Source organism: Mirounga angustirostris, unplaced genomic scaffold, assembly GCF_029215605.1.
Source record: "Mirounga angustirostris isolate CCGP_5_RB_7025 unplaced genomic scaffold, mMirAng1.0.hap1 SCAF_4, whole genome shotgun sequence".
NCBI classification, from domain to species: Eukaryota; Metazoa; Chordata; class Mammalia; order Carnivora; family Phocidae; genus Mirounga; species Mirounga angustirostris.
Window position 1 is genome coordinate 164,587,581 of NW_026991712.1, and position 19,570 is coordinate 164,607,150.

The 19,570-nt window shown below is 47.4% G+C and overlaps 2 protein-coding genes across 2 annotated transcripts in view; one reads left to right on the forward strand and one right to left on the reverse strand.

Moving 5' to 3' along the window:
• Positions 1-19,570, forward strand: part of CSMD2 (CUB and Sushi multiple domains 2) — a 590,090-nt gene that overhangs the window by 243,634 nt on the left and 326,886 nt on the right. The gene's annotated exons all lie outside the window — the stretch shown is intronic.
• HMGB4 (high mobility group box 4) lies at positions 14,902-15,592 on the reverse strand. Its single transcript, XM_045898136.2, has one exon. It carries the CDS (start codon positions 15,498-15,500, stop codon positions 14,916-14,918), a length of 585 nt encoding a protein of 194 aa, XP_045754092.2. The 5' UTR covers positions 15,501-15,592; the 3' UTR covers positions 14,902-14,915.

The window sequence follows — 19,570 nt, forward strand, 5'->3', positions numbered from 1 at the left end:
CTTAAACCTTTCAAGCCTCAGATTTCTCCTTTAAAAATTTGGGATAATAGAATCTCACAAGATTACTGTGCAAATTAACTAAGGTGACACTTACAAGCACTTTGCACAGAATTTAACATGTTGTAAGCCCTCAGTGAATATTACATGTTAGGATTATGTGTGGTACATTATGGTAAATTCTTTATACCCATTATCTTTTATGCTCTCATTTACTCTGCACCAGTCACATGGGATAGGTTTTAACATCCACATCCCCAGGTTAGGAAAGTGAGGCTCAAAAGAATGGAGTTCATTAACTTGCCCAAGTTCATATAGTGTTCAGCCATGTGGACAGAATTCAGGGCCAGCACTTTTTACTCTAACGCCAGTGCTTGTAATTATGGTGATGCTGTCTAGAACAGGACTTGAAAACGACTGACTGTCCCTGTCAACAACCAAAGAAATAAGGCCAACTCCACCCTTATCTGGGCTGACACTTTTGAAAAGGCAAATTCTCAGGGACTGGGGTGGGCATGCAACCCAGATGCCTGTGTGAATTTTAAGTTAGGGATACTTGCAGGTTGACAAAGATGAGGAGGATAAATTTCAGCCCACAGGGGAATAGGACCAGACCCCCCATCCATCCAGAAAGAGTCTCACCAGTCTCTCAGCCCACAAGGGAGCAAGAATAGGGACCAGAGACTAGAGCAGACCAGTCAGGCAGATGGTCCACACTTAGATAGGGTGGGTAACTACAAAGGCTGCAGGGGCTCCAGGGGCTAAATCCCACAGGGCACGTTAGATTTTGGGGGGTGGGCAATAGACTATTTGCAGAATCCATTTGACAAGAGAGGAAAGGGCTTATGGTGAATTGCCTGCTGGAGAATCACTGGCACCCAGACAGGGCAAGTCAAACCCAAATATGTGGTGAAGCAAAGGCTGGGCAAGAGCCGACATCACAGAAGCTACTATCTCACATACTCCATCTGGAACCTCCAGCTGAGAGAAATCTGTGATTTTTCTGGTCTGTGTCCATGGAGCGGGGGTGATGGGGCTTCTGAATTAGTGACAACACATTGCTACCTCCATGGTAAGAATGTTCTTTTCCTTCTAGTCCAAGAGCTTATGATCTAGACCAATGGACTCCACATAAATATATATTCTCTTTGCTTTCCTCCCTGCGGGAAACATAAGGCTACAAAGCACAATACCCTCCTTCCCCCCTCCAAAAGCTGTTCAGTAAACAATGGGAGCTTTGGACTCCTTTGACTGAAACCGAAAACGTCACATCTCAGTAGTGTCTTTGAGTCTTGCTTGTCGAATTTATGACAATCCTGGGCTGTCGTGGGGCCTCCCTAAGGTGTCCTTCCAGCTCTGACCTTCCATAGGTGTCTTTTAAATGCAGAGAGTCATCAACCATCAGGCAGGTAAACGGATCAATGTGGGCTGTTCATTGAATTGTGTTCCCAGGGCCTCTGTGTCTGCTGCCTTCCACCCCTGCTGCTGCTGTCAGATCAATGGGGGAACCACAGGGCTGTCCTGTGTCATAACAGCGACTCCTTTACAGGGACTTTTCTCAGTCCTTCTTCAAGCTGGGAGGTCAGGGGCACCCGGGCCCCACACCTCAGCAACTCTGGGGAGGTCCATGTTGGCTTCTGATCAAGATCAGCCAGGGGTCTCCGGAATGGATGGCGTGCTGGTCTCCCACTCACCTGTGGTGTTGTCTGGTCTGTCCCAGTGAGATGGGAAGTGTAGGTGCCCCATCGTGTGTACGTGGAGCCCATGGGGCCTGGGCTCATCTTCCACTCAAGCTAAGGGAAAGCATGTGGTGACAGAGGAAGCAAAGCAGGAGTTTCACGTTATTTCCAACGCTTCACCTTCCTACGGTAATGGCCCAGGCAATGGCTCCTGGCTCAGGAATTCAGAGGGTTTATTGAACAAATGCACAGGACAGAGAGTGCCGAAGAACAGCTCTCTTGGTACTACGTGGTCTTCTCCCCTCTCCCTGCTTGTGAATCAGTATACATGGTCCTAAATGGCCCCTCCAAATGCTGGGTCAGACTGACTTCCAGTTTTCGTATCTCTTGATTCGAGTTATCAAGAGAAAGAATCTGATTTGTTCAGCTGACTAATCGAGTGTCAACTCCTCATCCAGTCAGATGACACTAAGAAGAGGCACACTCAACGGGGACAAGCATAGCTGCCGGAGCCCACCCCTCCAGTGGTGGTGGCAGGGGGCAGGTGAGGAGCAGGGCAGCCCTGAGAAGAGAGCATGGGCTGGGCGCCAAACCCACGACATGGCTTCCACATTAGTCTAACCTTTCCACCTTCTCTTGGGTCTCCCTCACAAAGAAATGAAGAAAACTTCTTCCTTTCATCCACCTCCTTGAGCTAAACAAAATAAAGCAAAGGGCCCGGCACTCCATGAAGAGAACTTGAGAGTAATTTCAGGGTGTCCCCGCCACTACAATATTGTCTGGCTGGCTTTCACAGTCTGCAAAAGGAAGCTCTGTAAATACCGGGGATTACTGTGATGATTACGAATCCTCTAAGAAGCTAAATTTCCCGAATTCTCAGAGTTCTAATGCTTTGGGATTTAGAGATATAATTAAGAACAGATGAGCCTCAAAAGTCGATGACCATGATTGGGGGTTGCAGGGAAGAGCAGAGAGGATGTTGGTGGGGGTCCCAGGACTCCGTCTCCCCCACATGGTGGCAGAACACAGCCTGGGGAAGGGGTGGGGGACGGCAAGTGGCCTGAAGGACCTTAGTCACTGGAGTCAGGAGTCCCTGCCTCCCAGGCTCCCAGAACTGGGGACACAATCTATAAACCTTCTCAGCAGCTTAGAACCAGGCAGTGCGGAGTCAGCCTTGGACTGTGGTGCTGTGGCAACAGCTCTCTGCTGTTCTGGGACCCAGGGAGACTGCCACATCTGGCCCATTTCCTCTCGGGCCTTCTGCCCACACATCAGTCTTGCCGCAAGAGGGTTTCTGCTGTGGCACTGGGCCATTCCCCAAACCCCTTTAGTTTTTCTCATCTCCCAATGTTTTTCTCTGACTTCAGTATTTACTAAAAGGCATGAAAATACCAAAAGGCAATGCTATGTTTTATTTGATCTATTGACCATAGTGACCTGAATCTATAGCATCTGTAACTCCAAGATTGTTTTGACCTTCTAAAAGGAAATGAGTGCGCTCAGAACCAGAGCCAAATGAGCAGCTTAGACCCATCCACAAGCAGAAGCCTGGGACCTGGGGAGTTTCAGGGCATTAAATTGCCATCGAAATTTGAGTAGAGTCTTGAAACCCTTGCAGCCAGGGAAGGGAAGGAGCAGTGTTCCAACAGTTACCATGAGAGGAGGTGGAATGAAGATGTTAGAGCCTGAATGCCTGACTTCTGCTACTTGATTGCTGTGTGACCTCAGATACATTGCCTAAACTCTATGTATTCCATCTTCCCACCTGCAAACCATAGATTATCATAGAATCTGCCTCATGGGGTTGCTGTATTAAAGGAGTCAACACATGCGAAGTACTTAGTGTCTGGCATGTAGGGCATGTGCAGAATGGTCTCTTTTGTTCCCAGGGGTTGACTAGGTACTCTATCCTGTGTCTTTTCATTTTAGACTCACAATAGCCCTGGGAAGCAGATTTTTTATATTCCCAACAGGCAGAAGAAATGGAATATCTGATGTTCAATAAATTGCCTAGGACCACCTAGCTAGTAAGTGGCAGGGATAGATTTCTAGACTCTAAGTCTTATGTTCTTTCTATTCTCTGTTGTGGCCAGTCCCCTTCATGGTCTGCCTTGCTTCCCATAATCATACCCCTTCTCTCCCAGTTTCCTCTGCTGAGTCCCTTGGCACCCACCCGAATTAGTTTCAGTGACCTTGGAATCACAGCACAACTTCCTGGCTATGACAACTCTCTGAGCCTCAGTTTCTCTATTTCTCTAAGTTGGACACAATCACGGGGCCTGCTGAGGAGGAGAGCAACAGTCCCTGAGGGCTGGAAACTGGCCTGGCATCATGAGGCCACCGCTTTGCTGGGAGCTGGCCTGGCACCCACACCAGACCTGGGTGTTGCCTGTTGAACATAAATGTCAGCATCAGACAGGCCGCTTCATGACCACGATGACTGAGACAAAAACAAGCCTACTTCATAACCACATCTGAGCTCCAGCACAAGCAAGAACATTACCAAACACAAAACTGGCCAACCATTCCCCTCCCTTCGCATCTTGGCTAACGTGCGAGACACCTACGGCTCGACCAGTGGCAGCTTTAGTCTTGCTTCATTCCTCCTGCCTTCTCGATAAAATTTATGAAGTACCCAATCACAGAAATACACCTACTTCTTGACAGCATCTAATCTAGAGCAGAGCTCCACTTCCTTGGGCCCTCCCCAAATCACCTAACACAAGCCCGAATCCTGCAGTAGGTTCTTTCCAACACCCTCTTACTGATACCCCCGTGGTTCCCGGTGGTATGCATTCTCGCTCATTGTCACAAGCCAATGCCAACTGTGTCCAGCTACAGGGGGATTCCTGGTGGTCTTTGGCTGTGGTTTTGTGGGTGGGGTGAGCGTCCACACTGCTTCTGGAATTAAATATGATGATTCCTGAAGAGCACTTAGAAACAGGGCCTGGGACATTGAAAGTGCCATGCTAGTTGGTAGCATCATATTTATTGCCAAAAATGTCCCTCTTGGACAAAGCTGGTGCACACCCATTAGCCCTCACTAACCAGCCCCCTTCTTCTCAAAAGTCCGTGCAGACACCTTCTCGGATTTGCCTTGGGCCCTGAGCATGCCTCATTTGCACTTGACAGACCTTCCGTCCACGCTGCAGACCCCGAGCCTGTGAATACTTTTACCACCCATGACTTTCGGGGCTGCCGTCTGCCCGCTGGGGCCCCTCTTGGAGAACATCCTGTCCGAGTGTTCCAGCAGCAAGATAGGCGGAGGGGAGGCCAGGCGGGCAGTGGGATGACGATCAGGCGTCCGCAGTCCTCTTTCTGCTTCCTGGCGGAGGAGACCCTCTGCAGATGGAAGCGCCCCTTCCCACTCTCCAGAGGAGTCTGGCCAGAGTCTTCCACACGAGTGTACTCACAGCTGCATCTGCAAGGGGCAGCCCCAGGGCTGGCAGACCTCTTCCATGCCCACTGCTGCTAATTGCAAATAATGCATTAAAAATACAGAGCCACATCTGTTCATTTCAACATGAGTATCGAGGAATTTACATGGTTTATAATGACAGGGTGTGAGGGGTAGGAAAATCCTTCTTTTGCCTGTGGGCCAGAGGCACAGCTGTGAGCAGAGAGCTGGAGGTGTGGTTTCCTCTGGATGCCAGCCAAGCCCTTTCTTGGAAGTGCCAAGAGATAGATCCAGGTATTTCTCTGGAAATACAAAATTATGTAACCAGTCAAGCACAGAGTATGTGTCTTGGTGCTCAGGAGGCCTTCTGGGCCAATTCTGCTGTTTGCAGAGTTCCTGTGAGGAGGTGACCGGCCACTGCCAGCCACAGGACAAGAGGAGCAATGTGCCTGTTGTGATTCCAGCGAGCAGGCACTGAGCACCTAGCCTAGAATCTCAGTTCCCTACCTGCAAAAAGGGGCGTTTAAAGTTCTTGCCTCATTGGGTTTATTATCAGATAAAATAATTACATCTGAATCACCTCAAACAGTACCAGCATGGCATAGGAATGCAATAAATGTTTACTATTTACTATTATTATTTGAATGCATGTCAGGCATTGTGTTAGATTTTAAGAGTACCAGGATGAATAAGGCAAGGTCCCTGCCCTTCTCCACAAGTCCAGGAGATAAACAGGTAAAACAATGTGATCTGCAGTGGGATGATGATATGTTATGGGAGCACAGGAGGAGGGTGGGAGAGTCAGAGAGGGCTTCCTGGAGGAAGGGACACCTGACCTGACTTTCATCTGAAGGTGGAAGTTTACCAGACCTAACAGGTAAGGAAGAGGATCCCAGCCTGGAGTAGCATGTGCAAAGGCCCTGAAGAGAGCATGATGGTATCATGTTTCTGGGGGAAATAACATGTAGCAGGGCCTTCGGGTGGGACTATTAAGCATCTGTTGCTGTGTAACAAATTGTCCCAGAACTTAAGGCTTTAAGCAGTGTTTATTGTATCACATGTTCTCTGTGTTAGGAATCTGGGTGTGGCTTAGCTGGGTCCTCTGGCTCAGGGCTTCTCACAAAGCTGCAATCAAGGTATCTACCAGTGGTGTAGTCCTCTCAAAGCTCAGTTGGGGAAGAGGATGTGTTCCAAGCTTGTTCATGTGAATGAAGAATTGAGGGCCCCAGTGCTGTTGACCAGAGACCACCTCCGTGCCTTTCCATAGGGTGGCTTTCAATATGGCTGCTTACTTCATCAGAGCAAGTCCTAGAGAGAGAGAATGAGACCAGGAGGCCCAGTCCTTTATAACCTCATCTCAAAAGTGACAGCCTACCACTTTTGCTGTATCCTACTTGCTAAAAGCAAGTCACTGCATTCAGCCCGCACAAAGGGGAGAGGATTGACCAAGGGCACAAATGCCAGGAGATGAAGATCATGTGGTCATTTCTGAAGCTGCCTTATTACAGGCTGCCCCTGGTCCCCAATGACTCCTTCCCCTTCCACATGCAAAATGCAATTACCCCTTCTTCAGGTCCCCCAGAGTCTCATCCCATGATAGAATCAGCTGAGAGTCCAAAATATCATCATCTAAATCAGGTTCAGGTATGGACAAGGCTGCTGGGTGTAGTTTCTCAAAGGCAGGTTCTAGAATACTGCTACTCTGGAACTGTAGTTCTACAAAACCAGAGAGAGAAACATTGCCTGCCCCCACATACCCAACACAGAGTGGTACAACAGGCATAGAGTAATGGTTAAAGACATTCCTACTCAAAAAGGGGGGGAAATGTGAGGCATGAAGGAGTCCCTGGTCCATAAGATTTCTGAAATCCATCCAGTCATGAGGAATCATTCCCCATGACTTGCAGCTCCACATTCTGAGCTCTTGGTTCCTCCCTCTGAGTCATTCTTCTCTTTCTCATGGAAGAAAGCATATGTTGAGAATTTGGGGAGTCCAGTGACCTCTTTTTATTTTGTGCTGTCTCTGTCCCTTTCAGTGCAAGGTAACAGTGTTTCTTCTATTGATTGTTTTCTTAAGACCTTCGGGGGTCTTCTCTAAATCTGAGACTCACTCTTTATACAGAAGCCACGCCCACAGATTTCTTTGGACTAAACCCCTCTCTACCTTGAGCTTCTGCTAAGATGAACAAGGAACAATGCTTTGATGCTTCCCAGAGGCCATGCTGTTTGGTCTAGAGGGTCTGTGAGACCCACCCTAATTTCTTTAAAGGGCCTTGTGTGACTGACATTATGCTCTTTTTTAAAATTTAAATTCAACTAGTCAACATATAGTACATCATTAGTTTCAGATGTAGGGTTCAGTGATTCATCAGTTGCATATAACACCCAGTGCTCATCACATCACGTGCCCTCCTTAATGTCTATCACCCAGTTACCCCATCCCCCTACCTACCTCCCCTCCAGCAACCCTCAGCTTGTTTCCTAGAGTTAAGAATCTCTAATGGTTTGTCTCCCTCTCTGATTTCTTCCCATTCAGTTTTTCCTCCTTTCCCCTATGATCTTCTGTGCTATTTCTTATATTCCACATATGAGTGAAACCATATGATTACTGTCTTACTCTGACTGACTTATTTTGCTCAGCATGACACCCTCTAGTTCCATCCACATCATTGTAAATGGTAAGATTTGATTTTTTGATGACTGCGTAATATTCCGTTGTATATACATACCACATCTTCTTTGTCCATTCATCTTTCAAAGGACATCTGGGCTCTTTCCATAGTTTGGCTTTTGGCATTGCTGTTATAAACATTGGGGTGTAGGAGCCCCTTCGGATCACAATGTTTGTATCCTTTGGGTAAATACCTAGTAGTGCAATTGCCGGGTCGACACTATGCTCTTTTGATCTTCCTGAGGTCTCACCCAACAGCTGGACAGTCACACCTTCACTTTATCTCCAGACCACCTTTCCCTGACAGTGCTGGAAAGCCATTTCTTGATTTTAGTATCCTTTGCTGTCTTGGAAGTCTGAAAATTTTCAAAACTATCAGGTCCTGGCTCCTTTTTAACAATCGTTCCCTCAATTTATCTCCCTTCTCACCTAAGTGGCAAGAAGAAACCGGACAGTGCCTTCGACACTTTGCTTGGACATCTCCTTAGCTGGATCGCTGAGTAGGCATGTGTTCTGCTTTCCACATAACTGCAGACAACAGTGTTGCCAAGCTTTCTGCCACTACGTCACAAGGATCCCCTCCCTACAGTTTCCAATAACATGTCCTCACTGCCTTTTGAGCCATCCTCAAAGTTCAGATTTTTCTAACAAGCTTCACAAAATATTCCCAGCCTCACCCCATGGTCTGATTCCAAAGCCATCTTACATTTTAGATATTTTTATTATCTATCTAAATATTAGATATTTAGATACTATGCCTCTTTTGATACCACAATCTGTATTGTTCTCTCTTTTGGTTTATAACAAATTACCCCGAACCATAGTAGCATGAAACAACAGCATCTATTAGCCTAGTTTCTGTGAGTCAGGAATCAGGTGTGGCTGATCTGGGTCTGTCACAAGGCAGTAAAGGCGTGCACAGGAGCCCAGGAGTGGTCCACCTCTGAGCTACTTCATAGCCGTGGGCAGCATTCTTTCCTGGCAGGCAAGCCACCCTCAGTTCCTTGCCACATGATCCTCTTCACAGGACAACTTTCAACATGTCTTTTTGCTTTGAGCAAGCAAGAGAGACAGACAAAGATCATCTTTTGTAGCCTAGTCACTGGTAAAGAAGTGACGTCTTGTCTTATCACTTTTGCTCTATTCAATTCATTAAAAGTCACTAGGTCCAGCCCACACTTAAAGGGAAGAATTAGACAAGGGTGTGAATTACAAGAGGTGAGGATCACTGGAAGCTACTTGAGAAGCTGAGTGTGGGCGACAGTGCAGAGGCAGCGGTGGCTTGATTATGCTGCGTCAGACTCCCATAGGTGATGGGCAACCACTGAAACATTTTACTGTTGAGTGGGAAGTCTTACAACATCAATCAGGCAGCCAGAGCTGAGAAAGGACTGGAAAGGGAGCAATGGGTAGTGAGAGCTAGTGCATGGAAACTTACAAGGGGATGGCCACACGAGAATGTTCATGGCATCCCACCAACCCAGAGGTCAAGGCCAGCCTGGAGCATCACATGGCCCCCTTTGGGCCCTAGGCTAAGCTTCCTCCTGCTTCAACTGTCCTTTTGTATGTTGTTCTCACCTTCTTTAAACCATCCTTTGGAGACCAGGGCAGGCACCCTCATTCACAGGGTACTTCCTACACACCAGACTTCATTCATAATGATACACACATCATTTATTACCCAGCACACCTGTAGGGCAAGTATAATTTTGGGGAGTGTGATTAGAGGTACATGACAGGACAAGAGAGTGTCATTGCCTTGGTGATTTCACCCTAAGAACCATGGCCTGTCAATGGACCTGATCCTTAAGCTTGACAGCCCAGAAACTGGATCTTTTGGTCCTCAAACAACTGAGGATTTAGTGGAAGGTAAAATCATTTATAAGATCCCAACACAGTGGGGCGCCTGGGTGGCTCGGTTGGGCATCTGTCTTTGGCCGGGTCATGATCCCAGAGTCCTGGAATTGAGCCCCACATTGGGCTCCCCACCCAGTAGGGGGTCTGTTTCTCCCTCTCCCTCTGCCTCCACCCTCCTGCTCATGCTCTGTCTCTGTCTCTCTCTTTCAAATAAATACATAAATAATATTAAAAAAAAAAAAAATCTCAACACAGTTGTGTGTTCCAGATGGTAATCAATTGTTTTGCAACTGGGATCAACTTCTCTGTTGAGATTTGAGGAAAACCCAATAAATAAATATGCTTATTCCTGTCAGGTTTGGAATCAGTGGCAGTTGCAGGAGAAAGACAGATGAGGATCAACCAATGAACTAATTGAAGCGCAGACCTGAACACATTCTGCAGGCAAGGCTGGGGGGGTGGTAGAGAGAAAGAAGAGTACGGTTAGCTCCTCTTCTCAAACCCATTAGGCAGATAAGTTTTGCTTACTACTCTTCCAAGTGAATGCCTGGGTTGCAAGAGGGAGAAGTAGTCCCCTGTGGGCCTTGGACTGGTAGCGTCAGTGTCACCTGGGAACTTTTAGAACTGCAAATTCTAGGTCCAACTCCCGCAAAAATTGAATCAAATTTTAGGAGTGGGGCCTAGCAATCTGTGTGCTAACAAACTCTGAGATGATTCTAATATAGGCTCAAGGTGAGAACCACTGATTGAGTGGAAGCTGTTCCACATGTAAATATGAGACCTGGGAAGAAAGTGTCCTTATGGAACATTTTGCAACTCATGCCTACCCTTCTCCCCATCCCTGGGAAAATGAATCACGGAGGTAGAAGTTTCACACTTTCCATGTTTGATTTTTAGCTTACAGCTGCTCCAATGAGTACCAAGTAGAGGCTCCTGATTATCTCCCCCCCAAAAAAGAAAAATGTCATGGGTTTAGTATTTGTTAGCCTTGTCTCTTGCTCTTGCAGACCTTGGAGGGTCTAGCATCCCCTTGTTGGCACTGAATAGTTTCTGAAGATGCTAGAATGACCAATAACCAGAACTCAAAGTGGAAACACATGGCTCTCCCTACAGAAAATTCTGTGGCTCCCCACTGAACTTAGATTTCAAAATAAACTCCTTTCCAAAGTCTGTCCCACTCCGACTGCATCTCACATCTTGTCACTCTGGCCTCCCTACTCTCCCTCTAATATGCCAAGCTCACTTCTGCCTCAGGACCTTTGCACTAGCTGTCCTGCTGCTTGAAGAACTCTTTCTTCAGAACTTGGCATGCCTGGTTCCTTCTTGTTCTTTAAATCTGAACCCAAATGTCATCTTTGACCACTGATTTAAAGTGCCCTCAACCCCACTTGTCATTGTTTATCTCATTACCCTTGTTTATTTTCTTCGGAACACTTGACACTATCAAAAAATGATCTCATGTGTTTATTTGTTGACTTATTATCTGTCTCCCCCTCCCTGGAATCAGGGATCAGAGATCAGGGACCTTAACTGTATTCCTAGCATCAGAACAGCTCCTGGTATATTGCAGGCATAAGATTTACATAAATATTTTTGAATAAATGAATAAATGAATGAATAAGTGAACATAGGAAAAGCTTTAGGAGAGAAGGATCAGAGTGCAGTGATTCATTCATCAAGACGGCGATGGGCCCAAAGACTCTGCCTTCCTCTTCCCAGGGACAGGGGCACAGAGCCCAGCTGAGTGGGTCTGGAGTGCTGGCACCACACCAGACTCCCTGCCTGCTTCTCCTCTAGCCCACTGTCTTAGGCCCAGCTCCCCCTTCTCCTCCTCCTCCTCCTTCCCTCCCTCCACCTCACTGTCATTACATTACAGTCATTAGAAGCCTGCAGATTCACACCCTCCTGTCAACTTTTTCATAAAGGAATGTTAATGGAGTTGGTCTTTAGCAGGGGCAATGCAGACTGTTGTCAAAACTCTGACTTGGCCACCCACATTCATGTAATTAATCACACAGGAAACCAGAAAGGGGCGGCATGAGGGCTGGCTGTGTGGTGGCCCTCTTCCTGGAGAAGAGGATGGTATAACACACGCTGCTGCCCACCAAGAGCCCACTTGTCAGGCTAGAAGCAAGACAACCCAACTGGAACCACTACAGAGGAGTCCAAGCCAGGATCCAATCTGCCCTGGGGTGGGGAGGGTCTCCTCCACATTCAAGAGGGTACCAAGGAAAGGAAATTAAACAGATAAAGTAGAAACTAGAGAGAGAAATAAGGTTAAAGACGGTCTCTTCTAAAATTATAAGGAAGCTGGCATTCATTGAGTACTGTATTGGTTATCTATTGCCATGAGACAAATTGCCATACACTTACTGGCTTACACACATTCATTATCTCACACATTCATTGTCTCTCAGTTTCTGTGGGTCAGGAATCCTGTAACAGCTTAGCTTAGCTGTGAGACCTCACAAGGCTGCAGTCAAGGTGCAAGCAGGACTGGGTTCTCATCTGGAGGCTCAACTGGGGAAGGACCCCCTTCCCTGCTTCTGTGATTGCTGCAACACTCAGTTCCTTGTGGTTGTAGGACTGGGAGCTTTAGTTTTTTGCTGGCTGTTGGTCGGAGGCCATCCTCAGCTCCTAGAGGCTTACCACAGTTCCTTGCCATGTGAGTTTCCCAGCTTGGCCTCTTCATCAAGCCCGCAAAGTCTCTAGAGCAAATCAAGTAGCAAGATGGGGTTTTCATAGATCATTACATAATCACAGAGGTCACAGCTCATCTCTTTTGCTCCATTCTATTGGTTAGAAGCAAGTCACAGGTTCTGCCCATATTTAAGAAGGGATCATACATGGATATGGACACCAGCAGCGGGGGGCGGGGGGGTATCAAGAGACTGCCACCTAGAGGATGCCTACCACAGTACATATTAGGTGTTAAGGACTGTGCCAAATGCTCTTGCATGTATTATATCATTTATTCACTAAAACAACCTGTAAGGTGAGAATCATCCCCATTGCACAGGGGAGGACTCAGAGGAGAGAACTTGCCCAAGGTCCTGCAGACATTAAGATCAGAACCACCTGTATCATAGCACCAAGCCACCCTGTGCAAGCTTAGAGGGCTGAAGGATTTGCGTCTTTACAGTGAGGAGCAAGGGCCCGAGGGAGGCAGAGGAAGGGGGCCACAAGTGCATTCTAGCTCCCTGTGAGACTTGAAACCAGGAAGAAGGGATGGGTGTGGATTACATGTTGAGAAAGAAGAAAACTGAGAGCACTTATGTTTGATGATCTCTGTTTTCTCAATAAAACAGAAAATGAGGGCATCTCCTGAGAGAGTGGGGGTTGGGATGGAGGGGAAGCAGAGCCAAGTTGGAACAACAGCTGTAGGCAACAGGGAATGGGAAACAGGAATCTTGCCAGCACCAGTACAAGGTTGCCAAAGAGGATAAAGCTGCTTCCTCCCTGAAGACTTCAGAAGTCTCCTTGGTAGGGGACTCCGGCCCCCTGCACTCTGTGTAGCCTGCACTTTCATCACGCCTTGTAGTGCTGTAGTTTATGCCCACATCCATCTCATCAGAAGGAAAGTTCTTGCAGGGCAGGAACCTGACAGTAGTCTATGCAGGGGCCTGCCAGTAACCAACACAGGATCTGGTACATGTGAGTCTTCCATAAATGGCCTGACTCCAGACCTTGAATTTCTAAATCACTCCACTGTTATCACCTATTCCCTAAAGTCTCTCCAGTTCTATAAGACTTTTCGAAGGATGTATTTTTACTTTTGTTTTGAGAGTAAAAGTTCAAATAGTAGTAGAGGACAAAGTCTAAGTCCATCCTGGAATAAGAATGGAGATGGGGGCGCCTGGGTGGCTCAGTTGGTTGGGCGACTGCCTTCAGCTCAGGTCATGATCCCAGGGTCCTGGGATCGAGTCCCGCATCGGGCTCCCTGCTCTGCGGGGAGCCTGCTTCTCCCTCTCCCACTCCCCCTGCTTGTGTTCCCTCTCTCGCTGTGTCTCTCTCTGTCAAATAAATAAATAAAATCTTTAAAAAAAAAAAAAAAAAAAAAAAAAGAATGGAGATGGAATTAGGGAAGTCTGTTGCATGCATAACGTGGTGACAAAAAAGCAATTTTGCATTGTGGCCCAGTCTTTTTGATGGCGAGAAGTTGAGAGCCATTTCAAAATATTCCATACCAATGTATATTGATTGATATGAAACATTGCTCATGGTATGTTGTTGCCTGAAAAATACAGCACAGACACAGAACAGTCCCATGTGTGTCAAATTACCACTTTTGTCTCATTTTAAGTGGCAGAACCCTAACTCAAACTACCTTAGACAAAAAAGAAAATAAAAGAAAGAAAGAAACAAATATTGTGGACTCATTTTCAACGAAAAGTCCAAGACTATACTCTGATGCCAAAGGGACTAACATTTTGGCCCAAGAATGAGGTAGATGGCTTGCAGCAGCCTCAGGGCAGGGCTCTCCCCTAGGACCTCTTGCACAAGTCCTGTGGTCCACTCTGATTGAACCACCCTGGGTCACATGCCTGTAACCGAACAAATCAGTGTGACCAGGGGACTTCAGAGGTGGGTGCTGTGAGCAAGAGGAGAAGGAATGAATGCCGGGTGGTCATAAAGGCACTAAATGTCCACTCCATGTGTTCTATGCTTCTAACCACAAACAAATGATTGGGTGGATGCCCACCAAAATCATGACAGGGTTTTCTCCAGGATATAGGACTTGGGCAGAGTCAGATGCCCGTGTTTGTAAAATCAGCCCTGCATTTCATCCTCACCAGAGCAGGGACCACTCCTGGGGTCTCCTCCTGGCCCACTGATAATACCTAAGGCTCGCTGGAGGAGCAGTTCTGGAATTAACTGGAGAAACTGAGTCCCGGTCAACTCCAGTTTCCCAACGTTTGCTGGGGCCTCAATTGGGAGCCTGACCTGAACTCCAGGCCTTCTGGCCGTGCTGGTGAGGATGATGGCAGGACTGGTATTCAAGCACCTGACCCTGAGGAGGGTCTTCCACCCTAGATAACCACTTGCAACCAGGATGTCCCTACCTCCGTGATTTCCACTTTATACCTGGAGACTCCCATCCCACCTGCCCAAGCCAAGCCCCGTAGCTATTGACCTCAAACACTGCCTTAGACCCCTTTGCCCTTCTTTCAAAGCCAGCTCTCCCCAGGATCAGCTTCCAACCCCAATCTCAACCGCCACCCCACTCACTTCCTCAAAGCAGCACCAGCCGTGGCCGCGCTCACGCAGCACAGGAGACCAGTGACGGGCAATATAGTTGAATGGCATTTTATTTCTAATTGGATCCATCAGCTTTGTCCGAGTCAGTTTTCACCCTGTGCTGGTTCTTAGCCGACCCTTTGAGGCCCTTCCTGGCATTACGTTGTTTACGGTAGATTTCCAACTCCTCTTGGTATTTGGCTCTCAGGAGAGCTGCCTTTTGCTCATACGGCTGCTTTTCAGCATCTGTTTTTGCCGACCACATCTTCCCCGAGGCCTTTGCCACCTGCACTACTGACCAGTTTGGATTCTCCCTCTTCAGCTGAGCATAGTGTTCTTGGCAGAAGAGCAGGAAGGATGATGGGGGGCGTCTGGGTGCCTGGGGGTCCCGCTTTCTCCGCTTCTTCTTCTTCTTGCCAACATAATTCATCATCTCTTCCTGGTACCGGGCTTTGTCGAGCTTGGCCAGGGCTTCATATTTGGCCTTTTCGTGCTTTGAGATGGACCTCCATTTTTCCGAACACTTTCTAGAGAACTCTTTAAAGCCAAGGTAGGTATTTGGCTGCTGCTCCTTGAACTTGTTCCTGTAATTCAGCAAAAAGTGGATGTAAGAAGAGACATTTGCCTTGGGCCTTAGCTGGATTTCTTTTCCCATGTTCATAAGGTCATTTTTTTTTTCTGGATTCAGTAACTTGGACAGCAGAGACTTCTGTCTCCACACTCCAGGAGCAATCTAGAAGGTGCTCTGCTTGCGGTGAATTTTTCCCTCTGTAAGAGCTATGGTCAAGGATCAGCCTTTTCAGTGGTGGTGGCATTATTGAGTCAGAGGAGGGGACTGTGACATCATTCACCAGCCTGTGGCATTTGCATACAGCTCCTCTTATTGGTTGGCTACCTGAGGATCCATTTCTGCTTCTCATGTGAGATGGTGGTTCATCCAGAGGAGGCTTGGGAGCAGCCACTTCCCCTGGAATATTTCTCCTTGACTTCCTGGAGTCAATGGGCTTTGCTCAACTATGGGAGCTTTCAGTCCCTCGGATGTAGTAATGAGCTGTGGGGTCCGCCTTCCTCACCGTAAGATTGTCAAGATGCCGCATGATCCCTTCCAAAGTCAGGATGGAAATAATGAACGTGAGGAGGTGGATGGTTCCAGAGCTGTCATGATAAAATGTGAAGTCTTTCTGTTTGCCTTGAATGGTGGCAGCTCATGCCGTTCAAAGAGTTTAGTAGTAACTCTAAAAATAATCAGGTATGACAGCCATGACTCAGTTCCTGTCAGGACAAAGTTGTCTAATTTAAAACCTGAGCACTTGGGCTATATACATCTGAACTCTTCATTTCTCTGAAGAAACTGGGGTGAGGTGGGCGGAGGGAGGAGAACCTTGAGGGGTTTTACTCATTGCACTTGAGTCCGTGAAAATGGGGCCAAATCCTTGGCCTGTCAGGAGGCCTCCCTGCTCTCATCTCTGGGGTCCCTGGCTCTCGGGGTTAGAATAGAGAGCTCTAATGGCTACACTCAAACTAGTTGGCTTCTGACTTTTTGTGGAAGCCGTCGCCCCTATCCTACGAGTCTTCCAACTGAAGGAAAAAGAAAAGACAATAAAAGTGTCATCTTGTGACCTTTGGACACTTTGAGGTCCTTGCTTGTGTGGGACTGGAGTTAATACAACTACTGAGAAAATGGAGCCTTGGGGCACCTGGGTGGCTCAGTTGGTTAAGCAACTGCCTTCGGCTCAGGTCATGATCCTGGAGTCCCTGGATCGAGTCCCGCATCGGGCTCCCTGCTCGTCAGGGAGCCTGCTTCTGCCTCTGACCCTCCCTCCTCTCATGTGCTTTCTCTCTCTCATTCTCTCTCTCTCAAATAAATAAATAAATAATCTTAAATAAAAAAAGAAAAGAAAATGGAGCCTCGTTAACAGAAAAATTAGGGTAGGGCGCCTGGGTGGCTCAGTCGGTTAAGCGACTGCCTTCGGCTCAGGTCATGATCCTGGAGTCCCGGGATCAAGTCCCGCATCGGGCTCCCTGCTCAGCAGGGAGTCTGCTTCTCCCTCTGACCCTCCCCCCTCTCATGTGCTCTCTCTCATTCTCTCTCTCTCAAATAAATAAATAAAATCTTTAAAAAAAAAAAAAAAGAAAAGAAAAAGAAAAATTAGGGTAAAATACCCAAACAAGTGGGAGTCTGAATTTGGACTGATCTGCTTAATGCAAGCCTGTGGTTCTTGGCGCCTCCTCAGATCCGGCACCTCCAGGGCCGGCGGCTCTGGTGTGCAACTTCAGCAACAGCTGGACAGGGAAACTCGCCTAAGACTAGACCACATTTCCAGGGCTTCCAGTCCACTCCCAAGCCTCCGAGACTGACTTCAACTTCCATCTTCTGTAAAAGAAAGATGGAAATTGATGAGAGTCACCAGTCCTGAATTTGAGCCCCAGCTCTGCCACAAGGCGGCTGGGTTACCGATGCTAGCCCCTTCCTTCCTGTAAGCCTCTGATTTCATATCTGTAAAATGGGTGCTTTGGCCTGGCCAGGAAAGACCCTCCAGATGACATGCTGTAGCTTTGTGGCTGCATTTAGAGGCCTGTAAGATCTCAGATGCCAGCCGAGGAAGTCTGGGCTACTGGTGGGGCAGAGGGGTCTGGCCATGGGGAACAAATCAGTCTGAGAACATTTCTCAACATGGTTAGCTTTTTTCACTCTGGTTCTTTCTCCCAAGGGCCAGGGGTTGGCTCACCTGTTTGTTGGATTTGAGCTGGGTTGCCAAGGTCAATAGGACTTAGCTCCTTTCTGAGATGGAAGGATGGGTTATGAGGAAGAATTTGGCCAATGTCTATAGATATGAATTAGACTCTGCTCAGTCTCACAAAACCCCCAGCAGCTCATTTGTGCCTCCGTTCATGACCTTCTACCCTTCTCATGATGAAAACATCCAGAAGGATTAACCCTATGAGAATCATCTGGAGCCTAGCTGGTCTAGAAAGATAAGGTGGTAAAAGGTAAAAGCTATGGCCACCCTGTGGTGTTTGGGCCATACTCTCGCTTTGGAGGGATGAAGTAGGGGAACTGTCTGGAGAACCTTAGGGAGGGTCAGTATGGCTGGCTCTCTAAGTCAATGCTATGTGCGCTGGTAGCTGAGGCTTTCCAACCTTCTCCACTCTGTTCTGTGCCCTGGGAAGCTGAGCCATATGGACCACATCAATGGGTCTCATGCCCTGTGGCTTCCATTTCAGTTTGGTCACTGTGGACCCCAACAGTAGATCAGGGAGAGAGGAAGGTGACCCCAGGGCATTTATTCCGGCTTCCTCCTCAAGAGGTCACTTGGAGCTGGCTCTCAGGCCCTGGACTGAAGGTGTTGACTCCTATTAAGTTGTCCTTTCTAAATGACTGGCTCCTTCCAAGTTCAGGAATTGCTCCCTCTCCTTGTCCCCTCTTGCCAAGGGTGGTAAGAGCTCTGTTTTTACTCTGCTATCCCTTGTGGTTTTCCTACACCTTCCCCTTCCCCTGGTAGATAGCCTCTTTATTAAACACTCTTCAAATTATTCTCATTTGAGTGACCATCTGGTTCCTGCCAGGACACTGACCGATGTACCATGTTTCTAGCTTTCCACCATGAACAGCCATGGAGGTGGATAAATAAAGCAAGCACGGGCATCAGTCCAGGGTAGAAGGGTATTGAGCTTCTTGAGGCCCGAGGACCCAGCAGGCTCACAGCCTAGAATGTTCTGCAGGGGTAAGTGTGCCTGCCAGAGCAGTAGCAAAACGGGGCCACATGGCCTCCACAGAGGCATTTAATATCCCTTGTATTATAAGATGACCTCTAGGCAGGGGTGTTGGTCTGGAGAGCCAGATAAGAAAGATTTTCAGCTTTGTGGGCCATATGGTTTTTATTGGACATACTCAACTCTACCATTGTAGCTCAAAAGTAGCCATAGACAATACATACACCGATGAGTGTGGCTTCACATAAAGAGGCTGGAGGTCATAAACTGCTGACATCCCAGTCTAGAGCTGTGAGTTCAGTGTTTTCTAATTTGTTCATTGCAGTTTACAATAAGAATTACATTTTACATCATGACTGGTTTGTGCACATGCATACTTCATAATATTTATATAATGTGTACTGTGTGCCCGTCTCTGTTCTAAGCGCTTTACCTTTATCAATTCATTTAATCTTTATAACAACTGTGTGTGTGTGTTGGGGGGGTGCTATTTTTTTTAAAGATTTATTTATTTATTTTAGAAAGAGAGCAAGCATGGGGCGGGGGAGGGGCAGAGGGAGAGAGAGTCTCAAGCAGACTGCGCTGAGCACAGAGCCTGATGCAGGGCTCGATCTCACGTCCCTGAGATCACGCCCTAAGCTGAAACCAAGAGTCAGATACTTAACCAACTGCACCACCAGGTGCCCCTGGGTGGTGGCGGGGGGTGGGGGGGGCTGTCATTTTTATCCCTATTATAAAGATAAAGGTCTCTAAACACAGAGTTTACAGAAACAACATTATAACAAATTATACTTACTATGTGTGTGATGTATTCTTTTCTATTCTATTCTGTTATGGTCTATTTTGTTATTCAAAGTGCAACCTGCAGACTGATCTCATGACCCACTATGGGTTACAATCCATGGACTGATTTGGAAAACACTATCTAGGCAAGCCGAGGGGGAGCTCTCACCTCGGACTCTGAGATCCTCTTGATTTAGCAATGATACCATGAAGTGGAAAGAACATGGTCTTGGG